This window comes from Lotus japonicus, chromosome 1 (assembly GCF_012489685.1).
Source record: "Lotus japonicus ecotype B-129 chromosome 1, LjGifu_v1.2".
In the NCBI taxonomy this organism is placed as follows: Eukaryota; Viridiplantae; Streptophyta; class Magnoliopsida; order Fabales; family Fabaceae; genus Lotus; species Lotus japonicus.
The window spans coordinates 101,331,616-101,358,759 of record NC_080041.1 but is presented as its reverse complement, the minus strand read 5'-3'; the positions used below and the strand labels follow the sequence as shown (position 1 = coordinate 101,358,759).

At 36.2% G+C, this 27,144-nt stretch overlaps 1 protein-coding gene across 3 annotated transcripts; it reads right to left on the bottom strand.

Annotated features, from left to right (window-relative positions):
• Nucleotides 1-472: 472 nt before the first annotated feature.
• LOC130728467 (inositol hexakisphosphate and diphosphoinositol-pentakisphosphate kinase VIP2-like) lies at nt 473-26,554 on the bottom strand. Of its 3 annotated transcripts, none has more exons than XM_057579958.1 (30): nt 26,272-26,554; nt 26,104-26,163; nt 25,797-25,843; nt 24,826-24,909; nt 23,429-23,492; nt 16,827-16,980; nt 15,951-16,021; nt 15,737-15,841; nt 15,489-15,581; nt 14,912-14,986; nt 14,223-14,308; nt 13,141-13,347; nt 12,956-13,055; nt 12,787-12,857; nt 11,537-11,615; nt 10,296-10,454; nt 10,116-10,158; nt 9,192-9,274; nt 9,010-9,072; nt 8,843-8,917; nt 8,212-8,337; nt 6,591-6,832; nt 6,028-6,072; nt 4,955-5,021; nt 4,620-4,691; nt 2,998-3,236; nt 2,870-2,927; nt 1,803-1,970; nt 1,390-1,464; nt 473-900 (listed from the first exon to the last, which is right to left on the bottom strand). In XM_057579958.1, the coding sequence occupies exons 1-30, from the start codon at nt 26,362-26,364 to the stop codon at nt 643-645; spliced, it is 3,162 nt and encodes a 1,053-aa protein (XP_057435941.1). In that variant the 5' UTR covers nt 26,365-26,554; the 3' UTR covers nt 473-642. The 3 variants fall into 3 exon arrangements, with proteins under 3 accessions (XP_057435941.1, XP_057435942.1, XP_057435943.1); XM_057579959.1 differs by having other exon boundaries at nt 26,290-26,554; XM_057579960.1 differs by lacking the exons at nt 26,104-26,163; nt 26,272-26,554 and having other exon boundaries at nt 16,827-16,948.
• Between the last annotated feature and the right edge of the window lie 590 nt (nt 26,555-27,144).

Below are 27,144 nucleotides of genomic sequence, written 5' to 3'. Positions count from 1 at the left end.
TTTTTATTAACCTATATAACACAGTTTCAGCGAGTTCCCATTTCCCAGCCATTCCTTTTCTATTTCAAGCCATGTCCTTCCTGGTTCAATTTTTCTGTCTTTGATTATAGACTTCTAGTAATGCCTCGAGTTGATAGTTATTACCTCTAAATTATAACTGTCGATTATTCATATCTTTAACCTGTTTTCTTTTTTTGTTTGTTTTTTGTTTTAGAGCATTCTGCATGTATATCATCCAATTATCCATAATACAGTAATCCTGTTTTTCAGGCGCTATCAAAGTAGTGATTAGATAAAATATACTCGTACTACAATTCAGAAAGATTACTATCGTATTCCATTTTCCTCCCTTGTACTCCAATCAATTTTTTGTAAGTTAATTTTCGTAATCCTTGATAAAATCATTTTCTCATGTTAATTCCCTTCTAATGGTTTTTAAACAAAGCATCACAGAAAGAGATGGGAAGTCTACTTTAACTACTAAGGCTACTCGCTTTCAACATTCTTTGGTTGGAAGATGTTAGTTTCAAATTTTTTCTTTTCTTTTTTTCCAAAGGAGCCTGAAGCTTGCCTTGGTTGTTTGAGTTTTTGCATGTACAGTGGAACATAAAGCTGAGGGAGGAACAGAATTCAAAAAGTTTGCTATTTCCCATTGGAATTTCCATGCTTATGAAAAGGCCACAGATTTACTAGACGCTCGAGCACACTCTTTGAGAAATAGCCAGAGAATCCCGCAGGTGTTGATGGTGGGGGAAAATCTTCTGCAGGCATAGCAAATGGACGAACCATCTTCTCCATCTTTTTCAATGTGAGATATGATCCTATTTCTTGTAGCCTTTCAGGACCCATAATTGGCAGCGTATGCTCCTGACGCAGTGAAGCAGCCTCAGTATCATTTTCCTGTCAAACCATACAACAAAACAGAAATAAGCAAATGGAAAAAGAAATCAATACATGAAATCAGCGTATTTATTGCTATTCCCTTCCATGAAAAGATGTCAAGAGAAGTTTTAGGATCAAGATCCTCTCATGTGGAAATTCTCTTATGTACCTTCATGTTCAAATTTTGTGTCTATCACTCTCTTCATATATGTATTAATTTATCAATAATGGAATTCACATTGATGATTGAATAGGTATGTAAATCTAAAGCCCATAGGATATTGCCCAGTATGAGCAGCAGAAAGTTTAAGAGATGTTATCTGGTATTGGCTTGAAAACCTCTATTCATAAGCTTCAAACCAGTTGAACCATAAGCATCGTGAAACCTAATGGATGACTTGAGTTGAATTTCACTTTCACACCATATGACAGACATGGTAATGGCAATTGGATAGAATTCAAATTCCTCAATGGTTTTGTTAGGCGACCTAAATAAACTGTCATTACCTCTAAAGGTGATAAATCAGCACCACGGCTAAACGCCAGCTCTATGCGGAACTTTTTTGGATCTTCTAAAGCCACCTGCAATTTGAAAGTCACACATGTAAAATAAAATACAAAAATATCAGAAACAGATACTATGCGAATTAAACATTACAAAGCTCTTGACAATCACTTGAAGCTCTAATAGAATATCGTGAGTCAACTGTCCTTAAAATTTAAGCTGTTAGGTTAACGCCTGTGATCAGTTTATATCTAACAATAACCAGCAACAAAGCTAAGGAAAAGTTATGTGTTAGCAGCTGCTAGCACATATCAATAACGAATTAAAAGTGCCAACTAGCGAAAAAATGCAGGTTTTTGTAGGAAAAAAAATAGAAAAGTTGATCAGGCAAGAAAATGGAAATAAAATAACCCACCTCGGTGTTTTCGAACAACCTAAGCACAATGTAGCTCATATAGTCAAGCTCCTTTGTTCTATTTAAGCGCTCCAGAGCATTATAGCAAACAAGGCTCTCTTCTTCTTGAAGAGAATCATCCAAATTACAATATCGAAGAACATTCATGAGAGAATGGATATGTGATTCCTGTCAATAAAATTACTGAGGTAAAAGACTAGAGTATGGAAATAAAACTAAGCGATAAATTCTTTGCAAATGTTAACAACAATTTTTTATGAACCTCCAAGTATGAATGCATCTTTTAGATAAAGGCTATAAGATATTCAATATAATATGATACGTTCAAATATGTTATAACAAATTCTACTAAATGTCTAGCAAATTTTCAAATATGTTCTAACATATGCACTAACAATTTCTTTCCTTTTTGGATCAACCAACAAAAAAGCTGGTTGTATACTTGTAATAATGTTGGCTTTACCAGTTTGATGTCTAGTCAGATTTCTGAAATTGTGCTTATAGCTGAATTTTTCAACAGAGAATGGAAACATCTTAAACAGATATTTTACATCAATTAAAACAATATAACTATATAAGAAAGGAAGTACAACTCAATAAGTGTATAAAGGAAAATAAAATAACACAAGTATCCATAAATTGGTCCAATATGGCCGCTCTAATTTTCTATTAAAAATCCTTTACATGTTGAGAAGTTAGCTTACTTAGTTAATATGGACAAAGGCCAGATGCAATGTAACCAGTTATTTTTATTGCCCAGTCATAAAACACCAAATGGTATACAGCAATGGCAGCCTTTTATGCCCGAAACAAGCAGAGAAATATTTATACCTCTAACAATAATCTCCTGCAAACATGATACAATATTGGAAACATCTATGGAAAGGAATTTGTCGAATTTTTTTTTTTTTTTGGGGAAAAAGTGACCACTGGGTGATTCAATCACCCACATTGGAAATACTCCACATATATTTCTTGTAGATTGCACCAACAGAAAATGGGAAGGGAGGGGTTTAGAAATAAATTTCATTTCAAAATTTTGTAAAATAATGCAATATAGCACTCACTGATGTGAAGTATAAACGTGTTCGCACATGACGTTCGGGTGTCTTTACATTTGCATATCTGGCAAAAAAATATACTATTAGAATTCAACAAAATAATGGACAAGATAAAATGAAGAGATGATATTTACTTTGGATCCAAACGATATTTGGTCTCTTTATCATCATCATCATCTTGATCCATTGACATATCGCTCATACTGGATTTTCTCCCTTCATCAGTCTTATTTAGAAGCTTCGGATCTTCCTTTTCAGTTTTCGTGGATGATGACTCATGGTCTTGGCTACTCTTTAACTCAGCAACACTAAGGGCTTCCTCACGAGTGTTCCTCAGATCGATTAAAATTTTGCCCAATAATCTACGTGCAATCTGAATTAAAACAGCCCAAACAATTGCAACAAAGTAATCAAGTGACTATGGTTACAGGTGTATTATCAGAAACAATGCATAAAATCAGTGTACCACACCATGCAATATCTACTGAAGCAAATTGAACCCAAATAGTTATTCATAGAAGGCAGAATGAGAGAAAAAGAGAGAATCTGAAACTCAACTGAATATTATTAATGCATTCGGAAATGTTTTTTTTAGAAAAGAGAAATATATATATATATATATATATATATATATAATATAAATATAAGAAATGTTGAGAAACAACCCCTCTCAACATGGGTACAGTACCCCCGCCAACCAAAAGGTTGACAAAATCCCCGCCAACAATAGCCAAATCCCTCCCAATAACCTCTTAACATCCACCCAAAGACCCTAACACCTACACAACTCAAAAAGATCCCAGACAAGATCAAATCCAGCCGGCAAAAACCCAACAACAAACCAACCAGCCGGCATTCTGAAATGTTATACTGTGTATCTTTTATTTATAGCCTACAGGGAATTTGAGAGAAGCTCATAACAGAAACTTGTGGGTAACTACTAATTCTAACAAACTAATACAGAAAGTACAACTACACTATAACAGAAAGCTTAACAGAATTATAACAGATAGCAACTAATCACATGTGAACCACAGCATAACGATAGAGAAGGATATAGGCACATATCTCTGACATACCCCTCCCCCCCCCCCCAAAACCAGGGCGAATTCAATGGAGAAAGCACAGAGTTTAGTTCTGAGTTCATAAAACCCTTAATAGAGCTTTGGTAAGTATTCAGAAACTTGCTCATGAGCAGGTAGATGAGAGATGATGAGACACATGGCCAGGACATTTTCCCTGACAAAAAATATGATAAGCTCAATGTGTTTTGCTCGAGTGCAACACTGAATTGTGACAGAGGGCTTCGATTGTTTCAAAAGATAATAGGAAAATGAACTGTTACTTCTATCATATCATGTTTCGTAAAAACAATGGTGATTTCATTCCGTTCTTTATTACATAGAATGGGTATACGGTATACCCATATTTGTTATTCAAAAAGCGGCTCATTTCACCCAATTATGTTCCATCCTACAGAGTGAGATTTGACTGATTGATGATCCAATGATTCTTGAAATAATGATTATTTTAACATAGCCTCATTGAATCTAACCTTTCTAACACTGAATTTTATTTCCAGCCTATCCTAACCTTACCTTCATGTCTCGCAATCAAATTTAAGTACTGATGTTAAATTTGAAAAATAGTAGTAAATATGTAAACATGTGAAATGTTATAAAAGAAAGTGTAATAATATAGTGGAACACAATTGAAGTACTTTATCAAAAAATATTTACATAGAGAAAGAGCTTACCTCTGAGCCAATCTTCAGCTTCTGCTTTGGATTAATTCCGTATTCATTTGGGATCACACCATCAGCAAGTGCCTGCAAATAAGAAAGCAGTCATGATATGCAATGTACAAAAGAATATCATATGTAGATGTTTTATTTCTGCAAGGGAATACCTGTCACTTTTAGTTTTATAACATACAAAGTTTATTTCAAAATGGGTAAGCCAAAACATTATTCATAATTACATGAGGAATGAAGAATGTTTTCCTTATGCTGGTTTAATTAGTTTTAGTTAAGCACACATTTCCAAAAAAAAATAGTTAAGCACAATTACACTAACATATACTTGTACAAACCTGAGCAACTTTGAAAAGTTCATCCAATCCTTCAAGATTAAGATGTGCATTGTGCAAGAGATCATATCTGTTAAGCGCAAATATATAGGTTAACTTCTCATAAGAAAGGAATAAACAAAGCTGCATATCTTAAATGAATCTGCCTATTTTCTCATCAAATTCATAAGGTTGAAGATCGGTTAAACTTCCATGCACATATGATACACACAGATATATAAAGTTTAGTTTGAACTTTGAAGTGTTAGGCTGATCATAGCCCTAAAAGGCAAGTACTGACTCAGCTATTTACATATTTGCTCAGACACACATATAAACCTCCATAGAAGGCAAAAAAAAAAAAAAAAAAGAGAGAGAGAGAGAGAGAGAGAGAGAGAGAGAGAGAATAAATGCAAGAGTAGGGTAAACATGACCTATAATGGAAGACGTTTATCAAAATTGGGACAATCACTCAAGAACTAAATGATTAATCAAAGCTGAGAATTTACAGGTGGAAAAATCTAATTGAATACAAAAAATAAATCCATACAACATGACCTGTAGGGAAATTCAATTGAAATGAGGCTGACACCTCATATTATCTGGCTATAATTTCCTTTTCTGCTAGTTCATCATGATGAGTTGAGCTAGGTTAATTCTTCATAACAATGTGATACTAAAAATTTAACTTTTCAAGACTTGAAAAATTTCATATCAAAATTGAATCTGAAAACTCATATGCCTTTATTCTTTCCATATTATATCATTTCAAAATTAGCAAACTTTTGCCCAAATGAGCTGAACTCTTGATTCTCTGATAGATACAGGCTAAGGGAAAGATAACGGTTTGACACCACTATAGCCATTAGGAGACAAAAGACTTAGTATTGCATATCCTCTTGAAATCTAAAAACAAGCTCGTGGAAACTTATAGTCATTACATGACAATAATATTTCACGGCAATTTCATTCATAGAATGATAAAAATTCTTGCCCGGAGTCTACTCTATCAGCATGGTTTCTGTATTGCCAATACAGTAGAGATGTAAAAGTACTACTAAATCATCCTACAAAACCTTATCAAAGAGATAACTTACTTGCATGAATCATAGACATCAGGAATTTGGGTGATGTCAAAGCGCCTGTGCAAATAAACACCATCAGTGTGTCAACCTTCTAGAATCTACAAATACTTGCATCACGCACACACAGAACAAGAGAAATGCAAGTATAGTGGCTATGCAGGTAGGAACGCATGATAATTTTTATGAAAGGTAATTTGAAACACAAACTAAACAACTATAACTAATGCAAGGAAAGTTAAAATTCTTATGACCAAAAGCATTTTTTTTCTTGTTTCATGCTACAACTTACAACTAAAGCATACTGTATTACAATGGCCTAAAAGGAAAAGTAATTTAGATAAGATGATTTGATAATATAAGTTTGTACTTGAGAATAAGTTCATCTATAGCTAAAGGGAAATGTATAAATAATGCCCATATAAAAACTAAAGCTAAAGGGAAATGTATATATAATGACCATCTATGCAACTAAACCTTTCTCATGAATTAATGATATTTGAAGTAATGGTTTCCTAATATCCAGAAGAAAATACAACAAAATCAAACAAGGTCAAACCAAAAAGTGGTATGCTTACTCCTTGCGTTCATTATACAAGTCCCTTTCAAGCTTTTTCCACCGAGCATACATTAATAGAAACCCTTCACTACCACAAGGTAATCCAGCTGCTATACGATCAACATCAATATTTGTCTTTCCAAGTGCTTTTGCTTGGTCATAAGGAGGAATTACATCATCTAAGCACGTGTCTGTAAGTTTCTCATTTTCATCCTTGGCAAGTTGTCTAACTTGTTCCGTAACCTTCTTAATCAAACTAACCTGTTCAAGAGAAATGCAGGGCATAGACAAAAAAAATAGCTTTAGTTGCATATTCACAAGAGTAGTTTCACATTCTAATTCTATTGATAGTGAAAACCTAAGAAGAAGGAATTGGGAAGCGGTAACTTCTGATGGAAACAATCCTATAAGGCCATAAGGATTAGTAGACTCAGCCAATAACAAAAAGGTTACCATCAAATAGAGAAGGAAGAAGTCGGAACCCTGACAAAATGTCAAACAACCAATTATCCCAAAAGCTTAAGTTGTTGGGTAAGGGCCACATGAATGGTTTTATATTATATATTATATTTCCTTTTTTGTTCAAAATCAACAACTATTTAAGCGACATGAGAATATGAGATGTAGCAAGCATATCATCAAGTACCTTAACACGTACAATTTCTAATACATAAATTTTTCCTGAGATTTTTGTGATCTTAACCATTTTTATGCATAGAAGACCAAAAAATTAAAACAATTATTATATTTGAATTCACATCAAATTATACTTAGATTTTAGGGGTCTACTCATGGTTTCTTAAGGGGGGATTCTAATTTTAATTCTAAATGAGATCAAGCAGGGGATAATGTTGTGTCAATCTGTCCATTACCAAAGCCTGCAATTGATGACATGCTCTTTCTTCAGGCTTCAATTAGTTTTACATTGCACAGCTTTGTTGCATGTAGGAACTCTTCCAAGTCTTGATTATATACTAGTTTGTCTATTATTGAATTTGAGCTAGTCAATTAACCACAAAAGCTAGCTCATGAGGTTATGATTGTCCAATCCTTTCTAAGTTCTACTTTGGTCATATCTCCAATTGACGTGGGATCTCAACATATCTTCCTCACACCCAAGACTATACATTTGAAGTGTGGAGATTATACGACCATTTTTTTATTGCACTGAAAATCCGCAGGGCTAGGTTGATTTTTGGACAGTTGTAGGTGGCCCAACACTAGGTCTAGGATAGACTATGATACCATTTTGAATTTGGACTAAGCATAACCCCAAAGGTTAGCTTATGAGGTGAGGTTGTCCAAACCTTTACAAGCTCTAATTTGGCCATATACAAGTCAATGTGGCCAGAAATTTCAGTATTTTTTCATTAAGATGTACTTAGGAGTTGGGATTATGAAGTAATCTTAAAAAGTCATTTCAAAAAGAACTGAATTAAAACTTTGCCATAATTATTGTTGTAGAGCCTACTAGACAAGCCTAAAATAAAGTTATATACGTCTACAATCTTCATAAGGAAGCACATTTAGAGAACCAGATTGTTTTTTTCTCAATTAAGGAAGCGCATTAGCTTCCCTCTGAATCATTAAGAAAGTTACTAAAGATGCAACCATGCATTGCTATATAAACAAAACATTACCAACTTGGGAAGCAACTCTGAAGCATTGGGTGGCAATCCAGCTCCATCAACCATCCAAGGAACTTCGGGTGCTTCATTGCTAGAAACTATCTTTGAACTACGGGTAATGATTTCATTCAGCCGAGCCTGTAGAATATTCAATCAAAACAAGTGAGATGAAGAGTAGAGCAATCTGACTGAGCGAGTCTACCATACATATATTTTCCATAGTATACTTGTAAAAGCTTAAAGCTTAGTAAGATTTAGCTTGAGGGTGAGCGTTATATTATATGCTTATGATATCTCGGTCTTATGTTAAGAGGATCTTAGATTATCCCTTATGATTAGTTTTCATATTTCTTTATATTTCATGGTTGTTCGTTTGTTTAATTATGATTAGAATTCCAGTACTTACCAAGGTTAGTTTCTATATTAGAATAGGATTAGTGATTTAGGGGTCTAGAATTAGTAAATGGTGGAATTATTTAGTTAAAGCAAGAGGAAAACGGAATACAAAGAACATTGATGTAATATATTGGATGTTCTTACAAGAAACAAGCATTTGCCAAAGGTCTTTGACATCAAACAAAAAGTCACATACCATTTCAAATTTTTCATCACTATCGCAATAAGCATAATACACATTACAAACCTTGGCTTCTTCCATTTCTATGCTGGCATTGTCAAGTCCATCCAACATGGAGGAGTCTTTGCTGACAAGGGAAACCTATGATAGCCATTTCAGTAAAAAATAACCAACAGAGAAACAGATCAAATAGTCTATTCAGGAAAAAGAAAAGAAAAAATGAAAAACCATACCAGGATTGGTGTTAGCTGCCCTTCAAGATCAAGAAGACCTTTGGCAAATGCAGCTGCAGACATCTGTCAACACAGACCAAGTATATAAAATCTCACATGATGCTAGTTAAGACCGATTAAGCAAGTTAGACAATTAGACCTTCTTTCTAATTGTGGGAGGGTTAATGCAACATAGCTCGTACCTGCACACGACCCTCATCAGAGCTGTAAATCTTAAGATCATGGCGGTATGTACTATGGAGGCGAAGCAGGCCTGTACCTTCTCCTACAATTTTACAGAATTTGATTATATTCCATTGTCATGTCAATGTTACAAGAATAAAAGATCAAGTTTGGAACATGCTATGGTGACTAAAACCTTTGAAGCACTGATACGCCAGTTTTTTCAACCTAACAGCATGCAACATTGCAACATATCCTTAGGGTAAAGCACTAAGTGACAATTTTGATTCCCTAAAACAGAAGATGCCATCTTTTTTACAAAATAACTGGCAGTAAGGATAGCAACTTCTCAATCTAAGGAAAAGGGTACTGCAAAATAGTGAGAACTAAAATTTTGAAAGACAAACTTGAGAAAATTGAATTTTTTAACTGTGTTAAGTCTGAGAACACAAGTGATATGTCAAGCTAGAGAGTGAGGACTGTCACAGTCCTGTTACAATATAAAGCTTAAATTACAGTTATTACTGATCCTAACAACTATTAACAAAATGTTTTCGCCACTAACCAACTGTCAACTGTATTATCAAATGCCAGCTAAGAGCAAAGGTCTGCTACCATTAGTTACATGTCAGTTATCTTTGTACACACTAATAGAAAGATACCACAAAACTATAGATCAAACTAGTAAAAAAATCTATCTCAGAACTTAATTCATGAAAGGGGATTATTGTGACACATAACCACGCCCCCTACCCCATCAAGTAAGAAAAGTCTTAGTTGTTATTATTGTTGTTCCATTAAATTAGAAAACGTGTCCATCTTCTGGAGTCACTTCTGGACAAAAGCTGACTACAACTCCGCGTCTAAGTTTTTAATTTAACAATACATTCTATAATGTATGAACTCCGGAAATACAATTCTGAATGAAAATCTATTCAAGAAACCTGGATACATATTATTCCGGAAATATCTTCCTAGTTCCTCAGCCTGCAAAGAAGAAAATATAATCAACACAACTGAAAAGAGGATTATAAATAAGAACTTCACATTTGCTCTAAACAGTAGTAGCAGTACAATCAAACTCAAGCTGGCCAGGAACATGTTTTTATGTTATTAATTCAAACCTGTTTTCTACCAGCATGTGTAAGCACACCACCATATTTAAGAACCATCAAAGCTTCCACCGGCCGTTCTTCTTCACCTTCACCATTGTTTTTTGTTACTTTGGTCCATTTAAGTGGCTTTAGTTGAACCTTTCTATATATGCCGGAGAAATGTCCTCCCTGATATAGAAAAAAAGAAGGAAAAAACATGTGAACATTTAATACTCTTTCTAAAACAATTATGGAAAAACAAATTTAGTCTGGAAGATGTTCAGCGGTAAAAATAGAGGCAGGAGTATTATCTCCCTCCTTCGCAAACAATATGACTGGCTTGTCACAACTGATAGAAAAGCTCCTACATTATGTTAAACACAGAAACTGTTCTTTCTAAAAACAGTAAAAGACCTTTTCCACTAGCTGAGATAAACTAAGAAACAATGACATTGTGTTCTAACAAAAGACCGAGTCTTAAAGAGGACAAATAACTCTTAGTTTCACCTTATAAATGGCTAGGGGTGAAAAATGTTTTGATATAACCGTTAATATAGAACTGAAAGTTCAACCCAAACATCCAAGAAGTATACTGAATTACTGATAGAACCTAGAAAATGAATAGAGTGTATAATTGAAAAGAACTTCAGGAATTGGAGAATGATACAAAATCTCCGAGAGAGAGACCCAACACTTTCCCTAAACCCCAATTCAAATGATTCAAAAAAGATAACAATCCCCCTCAACTCCCTCTTATTTATAATACTCCCTCTAACTAACTAACTAACTAACTAAAAAACTACAAACACTTCTTAAGTAACTAGCTACTAACCGCGAGTACCCAGCACCATAAACCCAACAAATTGTTTTATAAGTCAAATCAGAGAAGTAGGATAGAAGTTACTCAGCTGTAGGTAGTCAACTGTTTGTTGTGTGTGATCCTAGCTTAGACAGTTATTACTTACTCCTGTTACTGGTTAGTTAGGCAGGATAGAAGTTAGTTAGGAAGTTACATGACTGCCTCATTGTGAGTACACGATATAATGAACCAATCAATCAATCTCTCTCTCTCTCTCTCTCTCTCTCTCTCTCTCTCTCTCTCTCTCGTATCTGATCAGAAAGGAATAACACAAAATCAATTTCTTCTCAAACACACTCTACTTCTACTATGCTCCACAGGAATATAATTTTCAATTCAATTACGAAAAGCTTCTTAATGGTATATAAAGTCATCAGTATCATATAAAAAACAAGTCAAGAGAATTAATAACCTCTTCAAGAACAGCTTTGACTTGACGAAGCTTTTCACCATGTTCAACTTCAGCCTCACTATCACTTTCTCGACCTGGTCTAGATAATATATATACAAATACAGTTAATTCAAAACCTGTGTTTAACATAAACTAGATTCAGTGGCTAATTCACAAGAATTTATTTTTGTCTAAGTTTTCTTAAATTATTTATGTATTGGTTCCTGTTTAGAGGATTTATTGGTATCTGTGGGAGACATGCAAGGCCTTCTAAAGCTCTACTTGGTTTGCAATAGTTGTAATTATGGAATCAATTGAAAAGAATTACAATATATACACACACACACACAGCGTCGTAATGGGATAGAACTTTGGCTAGAGGTGGGTGTCATAAAACAGTCTGTGCCAAGAAAAGGGGATATCTTCCCTAGTGTAGAACATTTACCATGCAACTACAGCTTTGTTATTCGCGCCCTACAAATGTTATGTCTCTACTCTATTTTAAGGCATTAAGTTGTCTTGTTAGCACCCTTCATTCAAGTACCGGGATTAGTTTACTTAGCTTCTTTGATGAGCTCTCATATTTGACGTTTTGGTAGGTATCCCAAAATTACTAAAATCAATAAGTGGGTAAGGATCATAAAAGGGATTTGAAGCTGCAATAATCTTGACATGTGGTAAATGGTGCGGGGAGCAAAGAGAAAATGGATAGCAAAAAGCACGAAGAGAAGGGAAGGATCCTAAGGAAGGGAATCCAATCTTAAGTGAGGATATGGGGCTTTAGAGCAGGAAGGAAGCAGACCACTTGAAGACTCTGGAAACATTGCTGTTTCTTTCTCTTTATCCTTTTGTCCTGTTTGAGTGAAGATGCTCTAAATCCGTTTCTGTCACCTATATTCACTACAGGTCAGTACAGTGCAAATTTTGAAGTGAATCCAACAAAATTCAGCTCTGATTTGGAGGTTCCTCACTTCCTCTCGTATTCTTTCTTTTTTGTCTTCTTTTAATAAAATATATTGGTCATTGTAATTGTATTTCTCTTCTCTTCTTCTCTAGTAAAATAGTCTTCTTTCACGGGGAAAATGTGAAATCTGATTTTCTTCTCTTACACATTTACACTTGTTCAAAGTTTGCAAATAATAATCATGTCACATTTGAAATTAGGAAACTGCAGTCTTTAGAAACTTGATTGATCTTTGGTGTGAATTTGAAAGTGAATTGCATCTGATATTAATGTGTAACCCTATTGAAACTTATTCAGGATGAAATACCTGGTACGAGGAACCAGCATGCGTGTAGCATCTAACAGATCTTGTAGTTGAACAGCAGTTTTAAGCTTTGTCTGCAAGCAAAAGATAATTATATCATGCAAAAGAGGTCAAAAATCAGGTGCTGAAATAAAATTTAAAAACATTACAAAGCCCTAGAATATAATATCACCTCAGCTCTAGGTCGGCCTCCATTGTATTTCAACATTAGGTTCAGCAGCTTTTCCTCAGTAACTTTTAGCTTCACCTTCTGTTTAGGAGTTCTATCACCACTGCCAAAACAGAAGAGTAAATAGGAAAGAACATGGGGCTTAACTAATCTTAACTAATCTAAGATAGAAAGGGAAAATAACATACTGACGAATAACAGCAATCACACATCGTAGTTCCTCAGCTTGTCCAAAAGTGCCAATAATACCACTACCCTGACGGGTAAGTCCCTCAGATGGTTGGACTGGTTCATTTACTTTCCATGGTAAAGTTGGTGGAATTGCTGAAGAAAGATGAGGTGCTTTTGCATCTAAAAACATTTTCCGCAGCACACAGGCAGCATCATCATAATATCTGGAGAAGCAGAAAATAAAAAATGAATAGATTTTCACAAAAAGACTAAAGCAAAGGGAAACAAGCAATGCATGATACTGTGGAAAATAAAGTATTTCTTGTAAAAAAACTATCTAAGTTATCATTAATGGTTTATTTTTCCTTTATTTTAAATTCTGCAGTAAGATAAATAATGTAGAAAATACGTAGGCTAGACAGAATATTTACTTTGTTAATGTAATTAACGTTTACTAAAAAGCAACAGGAGGCTGCGTGATTCTTAAACAAAGTATATAGGAGACTAAGAGGAATGTTAATCATTTCATTTCCTTCACTCATGTAACTGCATCCGCTACCATGTATGTTGGGTGAATTGATTTACACTCATTGCTACTCTTTTAATCAATATATAATTCATACAAATATCAACACAAAAACATTGTGCAACTTCTAATTCAACAATATATCAGAATCGATTCCCCAAATCAATATTGAAGACTTCGCAATATTCTTAATCCAGAGACAAACATGACGCATATTAGGCCCAAGTGTGACAGCAGCTAGAAATGTTGCTTTTAGCAAATAGGGTTATGTGATGGGATCAGGTGATATGGTACACAAAAGTCAACATCCAATGTGCACAGGTTCTCATTGAAGGAAGTTACAATTTACCATTTATAGGAACATTTTCCATTTTTAAATAGCATGGAGTCTCTTGTCTTTCCAACATGTGTTATGGATAGAAGGACCAGATAAAATCCCAATCTCAGGTCTAAACCTCATTAGAAAATAGTTGTGCATAAAATTTTCTGATTAGTAGAACCAAAATGAATTGACCATGTTTCCGATATTAAAATGAACGATGCCAGAAAATATGTGCAAGTATAAAATGTTACTTGTGAGAATTTTTGACAAAGCTCCACCCATTCACATCACAAACATAGGAGCGCCCCTCACATCTCAGGAGATCAAATCCACATACCTGCAAGCAACAAGGGTGATTTACAGCAGGAAAATAAGAGGAACAATTAACAAACCTAAAATATTTTCTTTTTACCATAAAGATACATACACTTTTAAACTTCATTCTTAAAAGTATTCTAACATGCATATGAAGTTGAATGCGTGCAACAATGTGCAAACTTCAATGAAGATAGCCCTTAACAAGGCCAAGGTAATCAAAATACAATGATTGAACTTATGAGGATGTTAATTGTAGGATGAAAAGGATTTAGAGCATATTGCTTAAGCTACTGATCAAAAATCAAGCTGAAGTCAAATAAGCTCAAAATGAAAAAACTAAGAATTAATGCAGTTAGAAACCAGCAAAATAGGTGACAAAAAACACAGAAGTATGACCATTGGCAAGATTCAATAGCAGTTTTGAGATGCAAAACATCAATATTTGATATCCAACAAATCTAAAGATTACTAATCTGACCAGAAGCTCAACACAAATTACCCTAACTGTCCAACTAGGAGTAAATCAGCCAGTTCCAGAGAATGTTTCAGAAAATAATCACATATAACAAAAACAATACTTCATCTTTTGATAAGATGCAGTCAGCACATTCACATAACATACCGATTGCCTGAATGCAATGCAAACCTCTCTAGCCATTTGTTTCTCAGCAGGAGTCAGTAACACTGGATACCTGACCTGCCAAAAGAAATTATAGAAATTCATCAACAAGAAATTCAAATCACTGCTTCACACCAGACAGTAACTCAGCCTGCTTTTGAATGGTATATGTCCGTCCCTTCTCTAATCCACCAAAGACTTATCACCAATCCACCCTTTATCAAGAAAGAATGTCTTAAAATAAAATTAAAAAATCCCATTCATTTTATTTCCACTCCCCTCCAAAGCATCTCCACATACAATCACACCTGAAATCACCGACTACGCGAATTTTGATGGAATCCACATATATTTGTTCTCATGGAGTTCAAATTGGTTTTTTAATAATAATGGCAATTCAAAGGCCATCTCTTTGTAGCCAAATCACTAACGAACAACGAATCAAATCCGATGTACTAATTCTGAGCCAATATAATCATCTTAGGAGTCCTCCATTAGTCAATAGCATGGGCAAAATATAGGTTTGAAGAACTAAAACTAATATAGATACTAGAATGTCCAGCAGAGGTAGATTACTTACTTCCTTCCCATCGGGATTCCTCATAACAACACCATCAACAACAGGGGACTTCCTTGCCTCAGCATGAGCATATTCAGGGCCTACTGTGTACACCTACAATCATTTATCAGAAAAAATTAAAATCATATATACGTGAAAAAATATCAGAGAAACATGGCAAATGTCAGTGATGTCCCAAAGACTCAAACATATAGTTAGAAACAAATAAAAAAAAACACTCAAATAAACATAAAAGTCAACTGCCAAACCTTAACATCTGTGCCTCCTGTTGGCATGAACTCTTCATAAATATAGGAGCCTTCACGCCTCACTCTTCTCACATCGGGATGGAAGTCACTAGACCTGTTGCCAACCTAAGATCACACAATACCCACAACAAACCATGTTGTTTATGATCTTTAATCATTAAGACTCGAAGAAAAGAAAGGAAAACATCAACTATTTTATCAACCTAAAGCTCACCTTCCTAAATAATTCCTTCATGCCTCCACCAGCTGAACTGGGATAGTATATCATTATACTGTGGTTATCACCTTCAGAAGACAAAATAAGGGTTATACCACAATCAAGAAGATATATTTGGACCTGAATATACATCAAGTGAACCAAAAAAATAATTCATCATCAGAACTGACGAGTTTTATTATTTAGTAGGAATATTACATATGAATATAAATTATGCAACATGACAACACTCTGCATATGATGCAGAGACAATTATATGATAAGGGCATCTTTGATAACTTTTATCGTTTAATGTATGGTGCAAGGAAAAGTATGCTAGATAACTTCACTCTGCAGTCTGCAATATCCACACATTTGTGAAATTCTTTAATAGGTAAATAACAGTTTAGTAATTAGATATATGCCTTGGTTGGTCATATAATTTGGAAAGGAACCCAGAGATGAGAAATGGAAAATTGGTAGAAACAAAGGAAGGAACAATTTTATTAAATTATTGAAAATACAAAATAGGACTAGGAGAAAGAACTCTACTCTAAGGGTTTCCTCTTTCCCATAAATTCTCTGAATGAATCTGAATATTATTAGTTCTCATATTCATCTAACCATTATCCACTCTAACTTGCTAAACCAATTCTTACTCCTATGACTCCCCGTACCATTCAACCCTATCATATTCAAATGGCTTTCAAAAGATTCATATGTCATTCTCATGCTAAGGCAACACAATATAATGTCCATTGTATAAATCAGTTGTTATATAAGGCAGAATATTAACCTATTAGATCACACAAATGCATATTTCCTTCACTTCATAATACAATGAAAGAAACAAGGTAAAACAGTTCCAATCTTAAACACAAGAAATAAGCTCACCATGAATAGGCTTCTCCACAAATGGCTTCCAGAAACGCATACCATGAACCTCTACAAAATCTTCTTCCTCAATGAAGTAATCCAATTGTTGGTATGGTACTTCCCTATTTACAAGGGCATATCTTGGAACAGGGATCCCAAACATTTCAAGACGCTTGAACCCCGAAATTGAACATTATTAAAAATGATAATCCATTATATATCAGAAAAGAAATAGCATAAAGTATTTTGACGGTAATTGGCCATACGTCACAAACCAAATATTATATATGATTTGAAATATTTTTTAAATGAATGGGGAGAAAATCCACCACCACTGTCCAAAAAAAAATATTAACACTTGAAACAAAACACCGGGTTTGTTGAACAATTTCCAGTCAGGCCCTTGAAGAAAAAGTCAAGAACAGGTCTTGTGTATTGTCAGTTCAACTCTCTAAAATCACAATGCACAAGCCCATTTTACGTGGTAGTTGGCCATAAAGGCTCTAATATCATCTTAAAGACAAACCCTACCAAATGCTTAAGCTATTAGGCAGATATCAAAGATTGGCTTAGTATGTTCAACATTTGTCTGCTTTATAAGTGTATAAGGGTAGAATAGGGATATGTAAATATCGACAGCTGGATACAGCTGTAATGACAGCTGTTATTAGTTAGGATTCAGTTAGGATTTGATAACTGAATAGTTAGCTTGAAGAGCAAGCTACCAGCACTCTATATAAGTCATCTACTCACTATTGTAATATTCAGCATAATGAAAATAGAAATTCAGTTTCAGATTCTGTTACAGTTTCTCTCTCTTCTCTCTCTCTCCTTTTCTCGTTTTCTCTGGTTCTATCATGGTATCTAGAGCTTAGGTTCAATGGCAGAAGCTTCATCTTCAACGCTTCCCTCATCTTCTTCTTCTACGCTTCCCTCATCTTCTTCTTTGCATGAGAAAGCTTTGACTCATGCTGTCATCAAGCTTGATGACACGAATTTCTACTCCTGGAAACAACTGGTTGAAGGAGTGATTAGGGCTCACAAATTGCAGAAATTCATTCAAGATCCACTGCAAATTCCAGAACAGTTCTTGACTGAGGAAGATCGATTGACAGAAACAGTGAATTCAGCATACTTTGAATGGGAGCAACAAGATTCTACTTTGTTTACTTGGTTGCTCTCAACACTATCTGCTTCTCTTCTTCCTACAGTGGTTCAGTGTCGACATTCATGGCAGATCTGGGAGGAAATTCATACTTTCTTCAACGCACATTCCAAGGCTCAATCTACTCAACTGCGCTCTGAATTGAAGACAATCACAAAAGGAACAAAGACTGCTACAGAGTATCTCAAGCGAATCAAGACTATTGTCAATACACTGACTTCGATTGGTGAGCCAGTTCTGTTTCGTGATCATCTTGAAGCCATCTTTGATGGACTTCCAGATGAGTATAGTGCGTTGATGACTGTGATTTACAGTCGTGACACCTTTTTCACCATCTCTGAAGTTGAGGCCATGGTGATTGCTCATGAAGCACGCTTTGAGCGCATGAAGAAGAAGCAGCATGCAGATTCCACTGCATCTGTTTTTCTTACCCAAGTTCCTTCTCAGATTCCTGCACCAGTGTCGCAACCACCACCGGTGGCCAATCCTTCTCCATCGTCTCCGTGGCAACCACCTTCAGCGTCACAATCTGCGGTGCAGAGTGATGAGCACGATCGCGACAATGGAGGAAGCATCAATGGCAACTATGGAGGTAGCTATGGCCGTGGACGCGGTCGCGGGAGAGGTCGCAGCACTCTCCAGTGTACGTTTTGTCACAAGTTTGGTCATGATGTTAGTTCTTGCTGGTCGAAGCCTGCGACAGCATCGAATGGTTCGAATGGTGCTATTGGTCAATCCAATTTTGGAAATTCGACTACTGCACCCAATTTAGGGTTTTCTGGAGCTCAATTTGGGAATTTAGGGTTTCCTAATGCTCAATTTGGGGGTTTTGGTCCCTACACGAATTTAGGGTTTCCTGGAGCAAATTTGGGATTTTCTGGACTCAATTTAGGGTTCTCTGGAGGAAATCTGGGATTTCCTAATGCTCAATATGGAGGTTTTGGTCCCTATACTGGTCTTGGAGCTGGAATGCACAATCCTTTTGGTCCTTGGTGTGCACCTCCTACTGTACATGGTACTTGGGGCTCTCAATTTTCTGCCAGACCACAACAACAGGCAGGAGCTATTCCCAGAGGTTTTACTCCTCCTACTGCACCACCTCAAGCACCACCACAAGCAATGCTTGCTACTGTTCCTTCTCAGGGTCCTTCTCCTACTGCAGCTGCAGCAGCAGTACAGTGGTTTCCTGACTCTGGTGCTACTCACCATGTCACCAATAACCCTGCTGTGTTTGTTGATAACAGTCCAGTGAGCTCCTCAGAACAGATTTACATGGGCAATGGTCAAGGATTGCCTATTCAATCCATAGGTTCAGCTTCTCTTCCCTCAATTTTTAACCCTAAAGCTGTTCTTATTCTTAATAAACTGTTGTTAGTTCCTTCCATTACAAAGAATCTTGTTTCTGTTAGTAGGTTTTTCCTTTCATGCTACTTACTGTTGTGTTCGTAATCAGGACACCTCTGAGCTTCTTCTCACAGGACGTGTGGGTGAAGATGGTCTCTACTCCTTTGATGGACCTCTCACTCGAGCTTCTTTGTCCTCAAGCCAGTCTTCTTCAGCACTTTCCTTTCGGCATCACCAGGCTGCTCTTGTCTCACAGCCTAGGGTCAATAAAGCAGTTTTTGCTACCAGTAGTAGTTTACCTTCTTTGTCTTCTTTTACACAATCCAACACTCACGCTGATGTTGTTGATAGTAGTAGCAGTAGCAATATTTCTTTGTATGATTTGTGGCACTATAGAATGGGTCATCCCCATCATGATGTACTCAAACTTGCTTTATCTCATTATAATATACCAATTCCCAGCAATAAAAGCATATTTTCATTTTGCAAAGCTTGTTGCTTAGGCAAATCTCATAGATTGCCTTCTTCTTTGTCTTCTACCACTTACTCTACTCCTTTTGAATTAGTTTTTGCAGACCTTTGGGGGCCTTCCTCCAAAGAGTCATCTTGTGGATTTTATTACTTTCTTACTTGTGTTGATGCATTCACTCGCTTTACCTGGATTTTTCCTTTGAAAAGAAAATCAGATACATGTGCTACTTTTCTTAATTTTCAATCCATGGTTGAACTTCAGTTTGGTCACAAACTCAAAAGTGTTCAAACTGATGGAGGAGGGGAGTTTAAACCCTTAATCTCTCATTTTACAAATCTGGGAGTTGTTCACAGGTTAACATGTCCTCACACACACCATCAAAATGGTAGTGTGGAAAGGAAACATAGGCATATTGTAGAGACTGGTCTTACTCTTCTTTCCCATGCTAAAATTCCTCTTGAATATTGGGATCATGCCTTCTTAGCTACCACTTATCTAATAAATAGGATGCCTACTGCTACTCTTCAAGGACACAGTCCCTTCTCCAAACTTTATGGCAAACTTCCAGATTATAAAAGCCTCAAAATCTTTGGTTCAGCTTGTTTTCCTTATCTTAGACCCTATAACTCTAATAAATTGTCTCTTCATTCTAAAGAATGTGTGTTCATTGGCTATTCATCTAGTCACAAAGGTTACAAATGCCTAGATTCTACAGGAAGAATATATGTTTCAAGGGATGTATTGTTTCATGAACATAGATTTCCCTATGAGGAACTGTTTCACACAGCAAGCTCTCCTTGTACCTCAGATGATCTGTGCAATCCAGTATCTCATATTCCTCTTATTTCTAGAGGATTGCCTGCAGATCAGCCACCTGCAGTGCCTATTTTTCAACCTCAGGAAGCTCCAGCACCTTCTGTACAAGAGCATTCTATCTCTCAGCCAGCAGCAAGTGCTCAATCAGGCCAGTCAGCCACTGTTGCACAGCCAGTGAGTCTTATTTCCTCAGATTCTTCACAACAGCCTAGTTCTCCAGCACCTTCAGAGGCTCCTCTCTGTGGAGAGTCTGTTCCCACATCAGTTGCAATTGTTCCTGCAAATACTCATCCAATGCAAACTAGAGCTAAATCTGGTATTGTCAAGCCAAGGCTCCAGCCTACACTTCTTCTTACTCAGGCTGAGCCTACATCAGTTAAACAAGCTTTGGGGGATCAGAAATGGTTTAAGGCTATGCAAGAGGAGTATGATGCTCTCATGCATAATGGTACATGGTCCCTAGTGCCTCTTCCACCACATAGAAAACCAGTGGGCTGCAAATGGATCTTCAGAATAAAGGAAAATCAGGATGGTTCAGTTAACAAGTACAAGGCTAGGTTGGTAGCTAAGGGCTATAGTCAAGTTCATGGTTTTGATTATTCAGAAACCTTCTCACCAGTGGTCAAGCCCATCACAATTCGTCTCATTCTCTCATTGGCAATCTCTCAAGGATGGCCTATTCAGCAATTGGATGTAAATAATGCATTTTTGAATGGTGTACTAGAAGAGGAAGTGTATATGTCTCAGCCACCTGGATTTGAACAAGGGAATAAGGCTCTAGTGTGTAAGTTACACAAAGCTCTTTATGGACTTAAACAGGCTCCTAGGGCCTGGTTTCAAAAGCTGAAGGAGGCTCTTCTTCACTTTGGTTTTACTGCAAGTAAATGTGACCCATCTTTGTTCACATATAACACTTCTCAGGGTTGTATTTACATGCTCATCTATGTAGATGACATAATCATCACAGGGGCTTCTATGCCTCAAATTCAGCAACTTATTGACAAACTTCACTCTACTTTTGCCCTCAAGCAACTTGGCCAGCTGGATTACTTTCTTGGAGTGCAGGTTTCCCACTTGTCTAATGGCACTTTGTTGCTTAATCAAACCAAATACATTACTGATCTGCTGGACAAGGCTGGGATGAGTGATGCAGCTAGTTTTTCAACTCCTATGCAGCATGGTCTTAAACTCTCAAGACATGGTGGCACTCTCATGTCTGATCCAACCTTGTATCGAAGTATTGTGGGGGCTCTTCAGTATGCAACAATTACCAGGCCAGAAATTGCTTTTTCTGTGAACAAAGTGTGTCAGTTTTTAGCTCAGCCACATGAAGAGCACTGGAAGGCAGTAAAGAGAATCTTAAGATATCTCAAAGGGACTATCTCTCATGGGGTTGTTCTGCAACCTTGTTCTCTCAGCAAACCTCTTCCTCTTGTTGCATTCTGTGATGCAGATTGGGGGGCTGATCCAGATGATAGGAGGTCTACATCTGGATCATGTGTCTTCCTTGGTCCCAATCTCATCTCTTGGACAGCTAAAAAGCAGACTTTAGTAGCAAGATCCAGCACTGAGGCAGAATATAGGAGCTTGGCCAACACCACAGCAGAACTTTTATGGGTCCAGTCTCTCCTTACTGAGTTGCATCTTCCATTTCAAACACCTCTGATTCTCTGTGACAACATGAGTACAGTGTTGCTCACACATAATCCCATTCTTCATTCCAGAACTAAACACATGGAAATGGACATTTTTTTTGTAAGAGAAAGGGTTCAGGCAAAGCAACTTGTGGTTCAACACATCTCTTCAGAGCATCAGAAAGCTGACATCTTTACAAAGGCCCTACCCCCCACTCGGTTTCAGTTTCTAAGGGACAAACTGAATGTGCTTGACAAACACAAGTTTGTGCAACCACCTTCAGTTTGTGGGGGTGTTTAAGTGTATAAGGGTAGAATAGGGATATGTAAATATCGACAGCTGGATACAGCTGTAATGACAGCTGTTATTAGTTAGGATTCAGTTAGGATTTGATAACTGAATAGTTAGCTTGAAGAGCAAGCTACCAGCACTCTATATAAGTCATCTACTCACTATTGTAATATTCAGCATAATGAAAATAGAAATTCAGTTTCAGATTCTGTTACAGTTTCTCTCTCTTCTCTCTCTCTCCTTTTCTCGTTTTCTCTGGTTCTATCATGCTTAATCATTTTTTTAAGTAAATAAAGGTTCTAAGTGAAGAGAACAAATCCTTCCCTAGTATATGACATGCGTTTTTTCTCTTCTGATTTCCGTGTGGACCAAACACTCAAGTTATCAGTTTGCAACCAGATAGCAATTACTAAAGCATACAAGACTCTAGACAAATGAAAGCTTCATTAGATTTATTTCATTCTGGCCTTGGGAAGTCCCAGGAAACTAGCCTGGCAAGCAGCAGTCCCAGCAAATCAACTTGGACCCGCTACAGTCCAAGAGACTCCATGGAAATCCCAGAGACTCATCCTGGCCCCGCAGCATTCCCAAAGAATCATCTGGCCTCACTGGTTTACAGTCTCAAATTTATTTAATTAGGATTAAGAATAGGAATCTATTAATTATCAAAATCAGTTTCCCTATTTGACTAGGAATAGGATTCTAGTATCATCATATCAATAAAAGTTTCAAGTCTTTATTATTTCTCTTATCTCATTCTCTACCTAAAACCCTATAACCCCAACATTTCTTAAATGTAAATCCAAGATAACTAAATGCAAAGTGCAAACAAGTGAAGTCCTGAAATCCGAAAACACAGCAGTCGAAACTAGAAAGAAAGAAAGAAATCCCTCCTACCTCATATACTTTTCTTCGATCATGAAGAAGGTGTTGCGGCTCCAGTTCATTTACTAAAAAAGGTCTGAATCACGGAGAACAAGTTTCAGATCAATAATCACTCTCATCATGCATTCACATATTTAAGTAAGTAAGCAAAACCATTGTCAACGGGAAAAATAGAGAAATCTAAAACCGTAATGATAAATTAAAATTACTTGCCAGTTGCAACCCAACACTAAAACCCTAATCCCAAAACACCCAACATTCACTGTGAAAAGATTATTTGTTGAACTAGCAGCTGAATTCACAAGATATAAATCAGTCACTCAACACCCTTCTCCCCTCCCTTCCCTCACTTTAACTCCTTTCTTGCAAATTGCAATTGACTCCTTTACTTTCCAATCCCTTTGCCATGTGGGTAGATTGTTACAGCCCACATCCCTATTCTCTCACTTACTTACATTGTACTTGCTATCTAAGTCTTCAGTCCCCTGCTACCCTTCCTATTCCTCCGAGCATATATGTCAGCAATTGCTGGAGGCATAACAGGCATACTTCACATGAATGGTTCTAGGGGGCGGAGGATGAGAAACCATGCTGGAGAGGGGATGGCAAGAACAGAAAGAACAGCAAACCAAAATAGAAAATACAGCAAGGAAGTCCAGTCACCTTGCACATAAACCATAGAAATTCCCTCTAAACATGCATGACCAAATCAAAATCAATAAGCCAAAAATAAAATCCTATCTCATAACAAATGTGAGGCTTAAGAGACACCATTAAAAATAGGACTATGCTCTTCAATCAAATACAGCAGAGAATAGCATAAACTCTGGCTCCTCTAAAGTGAATGACTCACTTTAGAGGGTAAAGTAAGTCATTTTTACCATTGATTGAGTTGTTTTATTGACTTTTCAAAGTAGGTAATCACTATTAATGATTTTGATGACTTATTTTACCCTCTAGTCTAAAGTGAGTCTCTCACTTTGGAGTTGCCAAATCCACCATAAAATTATAGTCTCTTTACTATTGCCACAACTGCGAAAGCGTAGCATGAGAAACTGCTCCAAGAAGAACAGGGTACAGATTATGGACCTTTTCATCAGCACAGCTTGCACTTTGTTGCCCCAAACTCATTTTAGAACCAAGTCATCTTTTTACCAGATTAGATAAAGATGTTTCTTTTAGAAAGTATTGTCAAGAAACTAGCAAAAAATTATTCTCATATTCAGCGTTTTCCTATCCTGGATGTAACTGACCATGGCCTCAATAGTATTCCCAAAACTTCTTGTAGTTGTACTTGCATAATCCAACAAGTTGTTGAGAGAAGAGTAAACATAGAGTTCTGATGATTCATAAAATTTAAATGATGTACAAAATATTATAGTTGGTAAATATTAAATAAACAAGCTTACTTTCTCAAAGCAGCATATGCTTCAGCCTTTTTGAGGGGATATCCAGAGGAATGGAAAGCAACCAAACAATCACATACTGGCCATCTGAAATTACATGATGTTTATACTTAGTGTGCTAACTGTGTGATTCCAAAAAGTTAACAGCATCAAATATTTCTGGTATAACTTACACGTCTCAAATGTAAATATGATTCATGCAAGACATTAGGGAAAAACTTGTTTCATCCCTTGTTTGGATGCATTATAATAGAAGAAGAAAGAAATGATAAGGGAATAAAGTGTTCATCTGAAAGCAATTATTTTCCTTTATCTATATTCCTTCGAAAAGTGGGCATACAGAAAAATCAAAAGTAAAGTAGTCAATGAAATCACCAGAACTTTCAAATGTATCCACCACCAATGAAAATTAATTAACGAAAAATTATGTTACATAGTAAATTCTATAATACTTCTTCTATTTACTTTTCTCCCCCTTTGAGTGTCTTCTAATATACTCACACCAATTTCTCTACTTTCTAAAAGGTGAACATGTCAAACAATGGAATGATCAGCACTTTTACCATCCTCTTTTTGTCTATCCAAACAAACTGTTAAGTCTCTTTCCAGTTAGATAAAAATGGCTACTATTAGGGGCATGATTAAAAAAAACCAGGAAAGACAAAAGAAAATCATTCAGTTTTGAATTTTAACTTCTCACATGACATTTATTTTAGATAGCTCCTTTGCTTAAAGCAACCAAGACTTCGTGCCATGGAGTATGACTAAATGTCCTGAAATTCATCAGAATGACCAATTTCTGTCTACTGATAAACTTGAGTACAGTATATTTTTCAATCCCTCAGTTCATGAATAGAACTAAAAAAATGAAAGCTACTACAGAACACTAAGCAGGTACTTGATCAAACAGATATAGCATTAGCATTCAAATTAGAGTCCAAACAAGTTCCAGCTAACAACCATATCAATTATACCTTTCTATAGGTTCTTCAAGGATGACCTTATCACCAAAATGTATAACCTGCATAAAATACAAAGTTCAGATGAATGTAAAAACCACTACCATGAAGTCCAACTCTGCTACTACACAACAAAAATACAAAACAGAACAAATTGAAAATCAAAGATGAAAGAAAAAGCAAATAGCACCGAGTTCAGTACTTTAATGCAATGTAAGAGAAACAATATGAACAGTGACGCTATCAGTATATTCATGAACAAGCAAATTCGAAATCAATGACTACAAGCACAGAAAGTGAAGAAGAAGAAAAATCAAAATACCTCAAATTCACCAAATGCTTGTAAACGGCGAAGAATCTGCTCCATAGGCGCCGATGAAACCTGCGATTCAAAACAGAGTGATGAACAATACACATTCATAGCAACTCGCTGGACTCGCGAGTAGCAAAACAGTGGATCCAGAGCGTGAAAAAGTATAAGAGAGAGGACCTCGGAGCCACATTTCACCTTCTTTTCCATCACGCAGACTCCAATCGTTATCTTCTTCACCGCAACCGCTTCTTCCTCCACCGTCGCCGTCATCGCCGGAGCTCCGCCACGCGCACCACCGTGAGAGGGGAATTCGGAACGGGAAAATCAAGAGAAGAAGAGAAATGCAGCAGAGGAAAATGGCGGAAAGTGTTAGAGCCGCCTGAGAATTTGTATTTATAATAATAACGGAGAATGAGTGGAAAGGCGAGCAAAGTAGCACACAGCTCACGTGTTTCTTGGGGCCAACCAAACCAACCCGAGAAGATAGATAAAGGAGGTTATTCAGCGCCTCGTGTTTCGTTTAAATCAGTTTTTGAAAAAAAATATCTATTTAAGTAATTTTTAATTATGAGTATCAATCACTTTAAAAAATTATAAATGACTGATCGTTAAATTAAATCAATGCTATAAATTTACTTAATTATTTTAAAAAATAAATTATTAAGTCACTATAGTTGAGTTCTTTCTAGAGTTTCGGTTCTAACTAGCCTCCTCGGCGGAGCACGATAAGGAGGTATTTATATCAAGTGCATCAACGCTCAAGAAACTACGATGTAAATCGAGCATAATGAGAAAAATGAATAACGTTTATCAAATTAAATGACTAATCTTCTATTTTTAGAGTCTGGTATAAAATATATTTAAAACTTTAATTTTCAATAAAGTCATTGAAAGTAATGACTTGTGAGTCAATGGTCACGTTTGGACAATATTTCTTTATTAGTTGTGTCAACTCTAATTTTACTATTAGATGGATAAATTTCATTTTTTATTGTCTTAATAAACAACATAACATTTACTTAATTATGAAACCTCGGAAGGTCCATAATG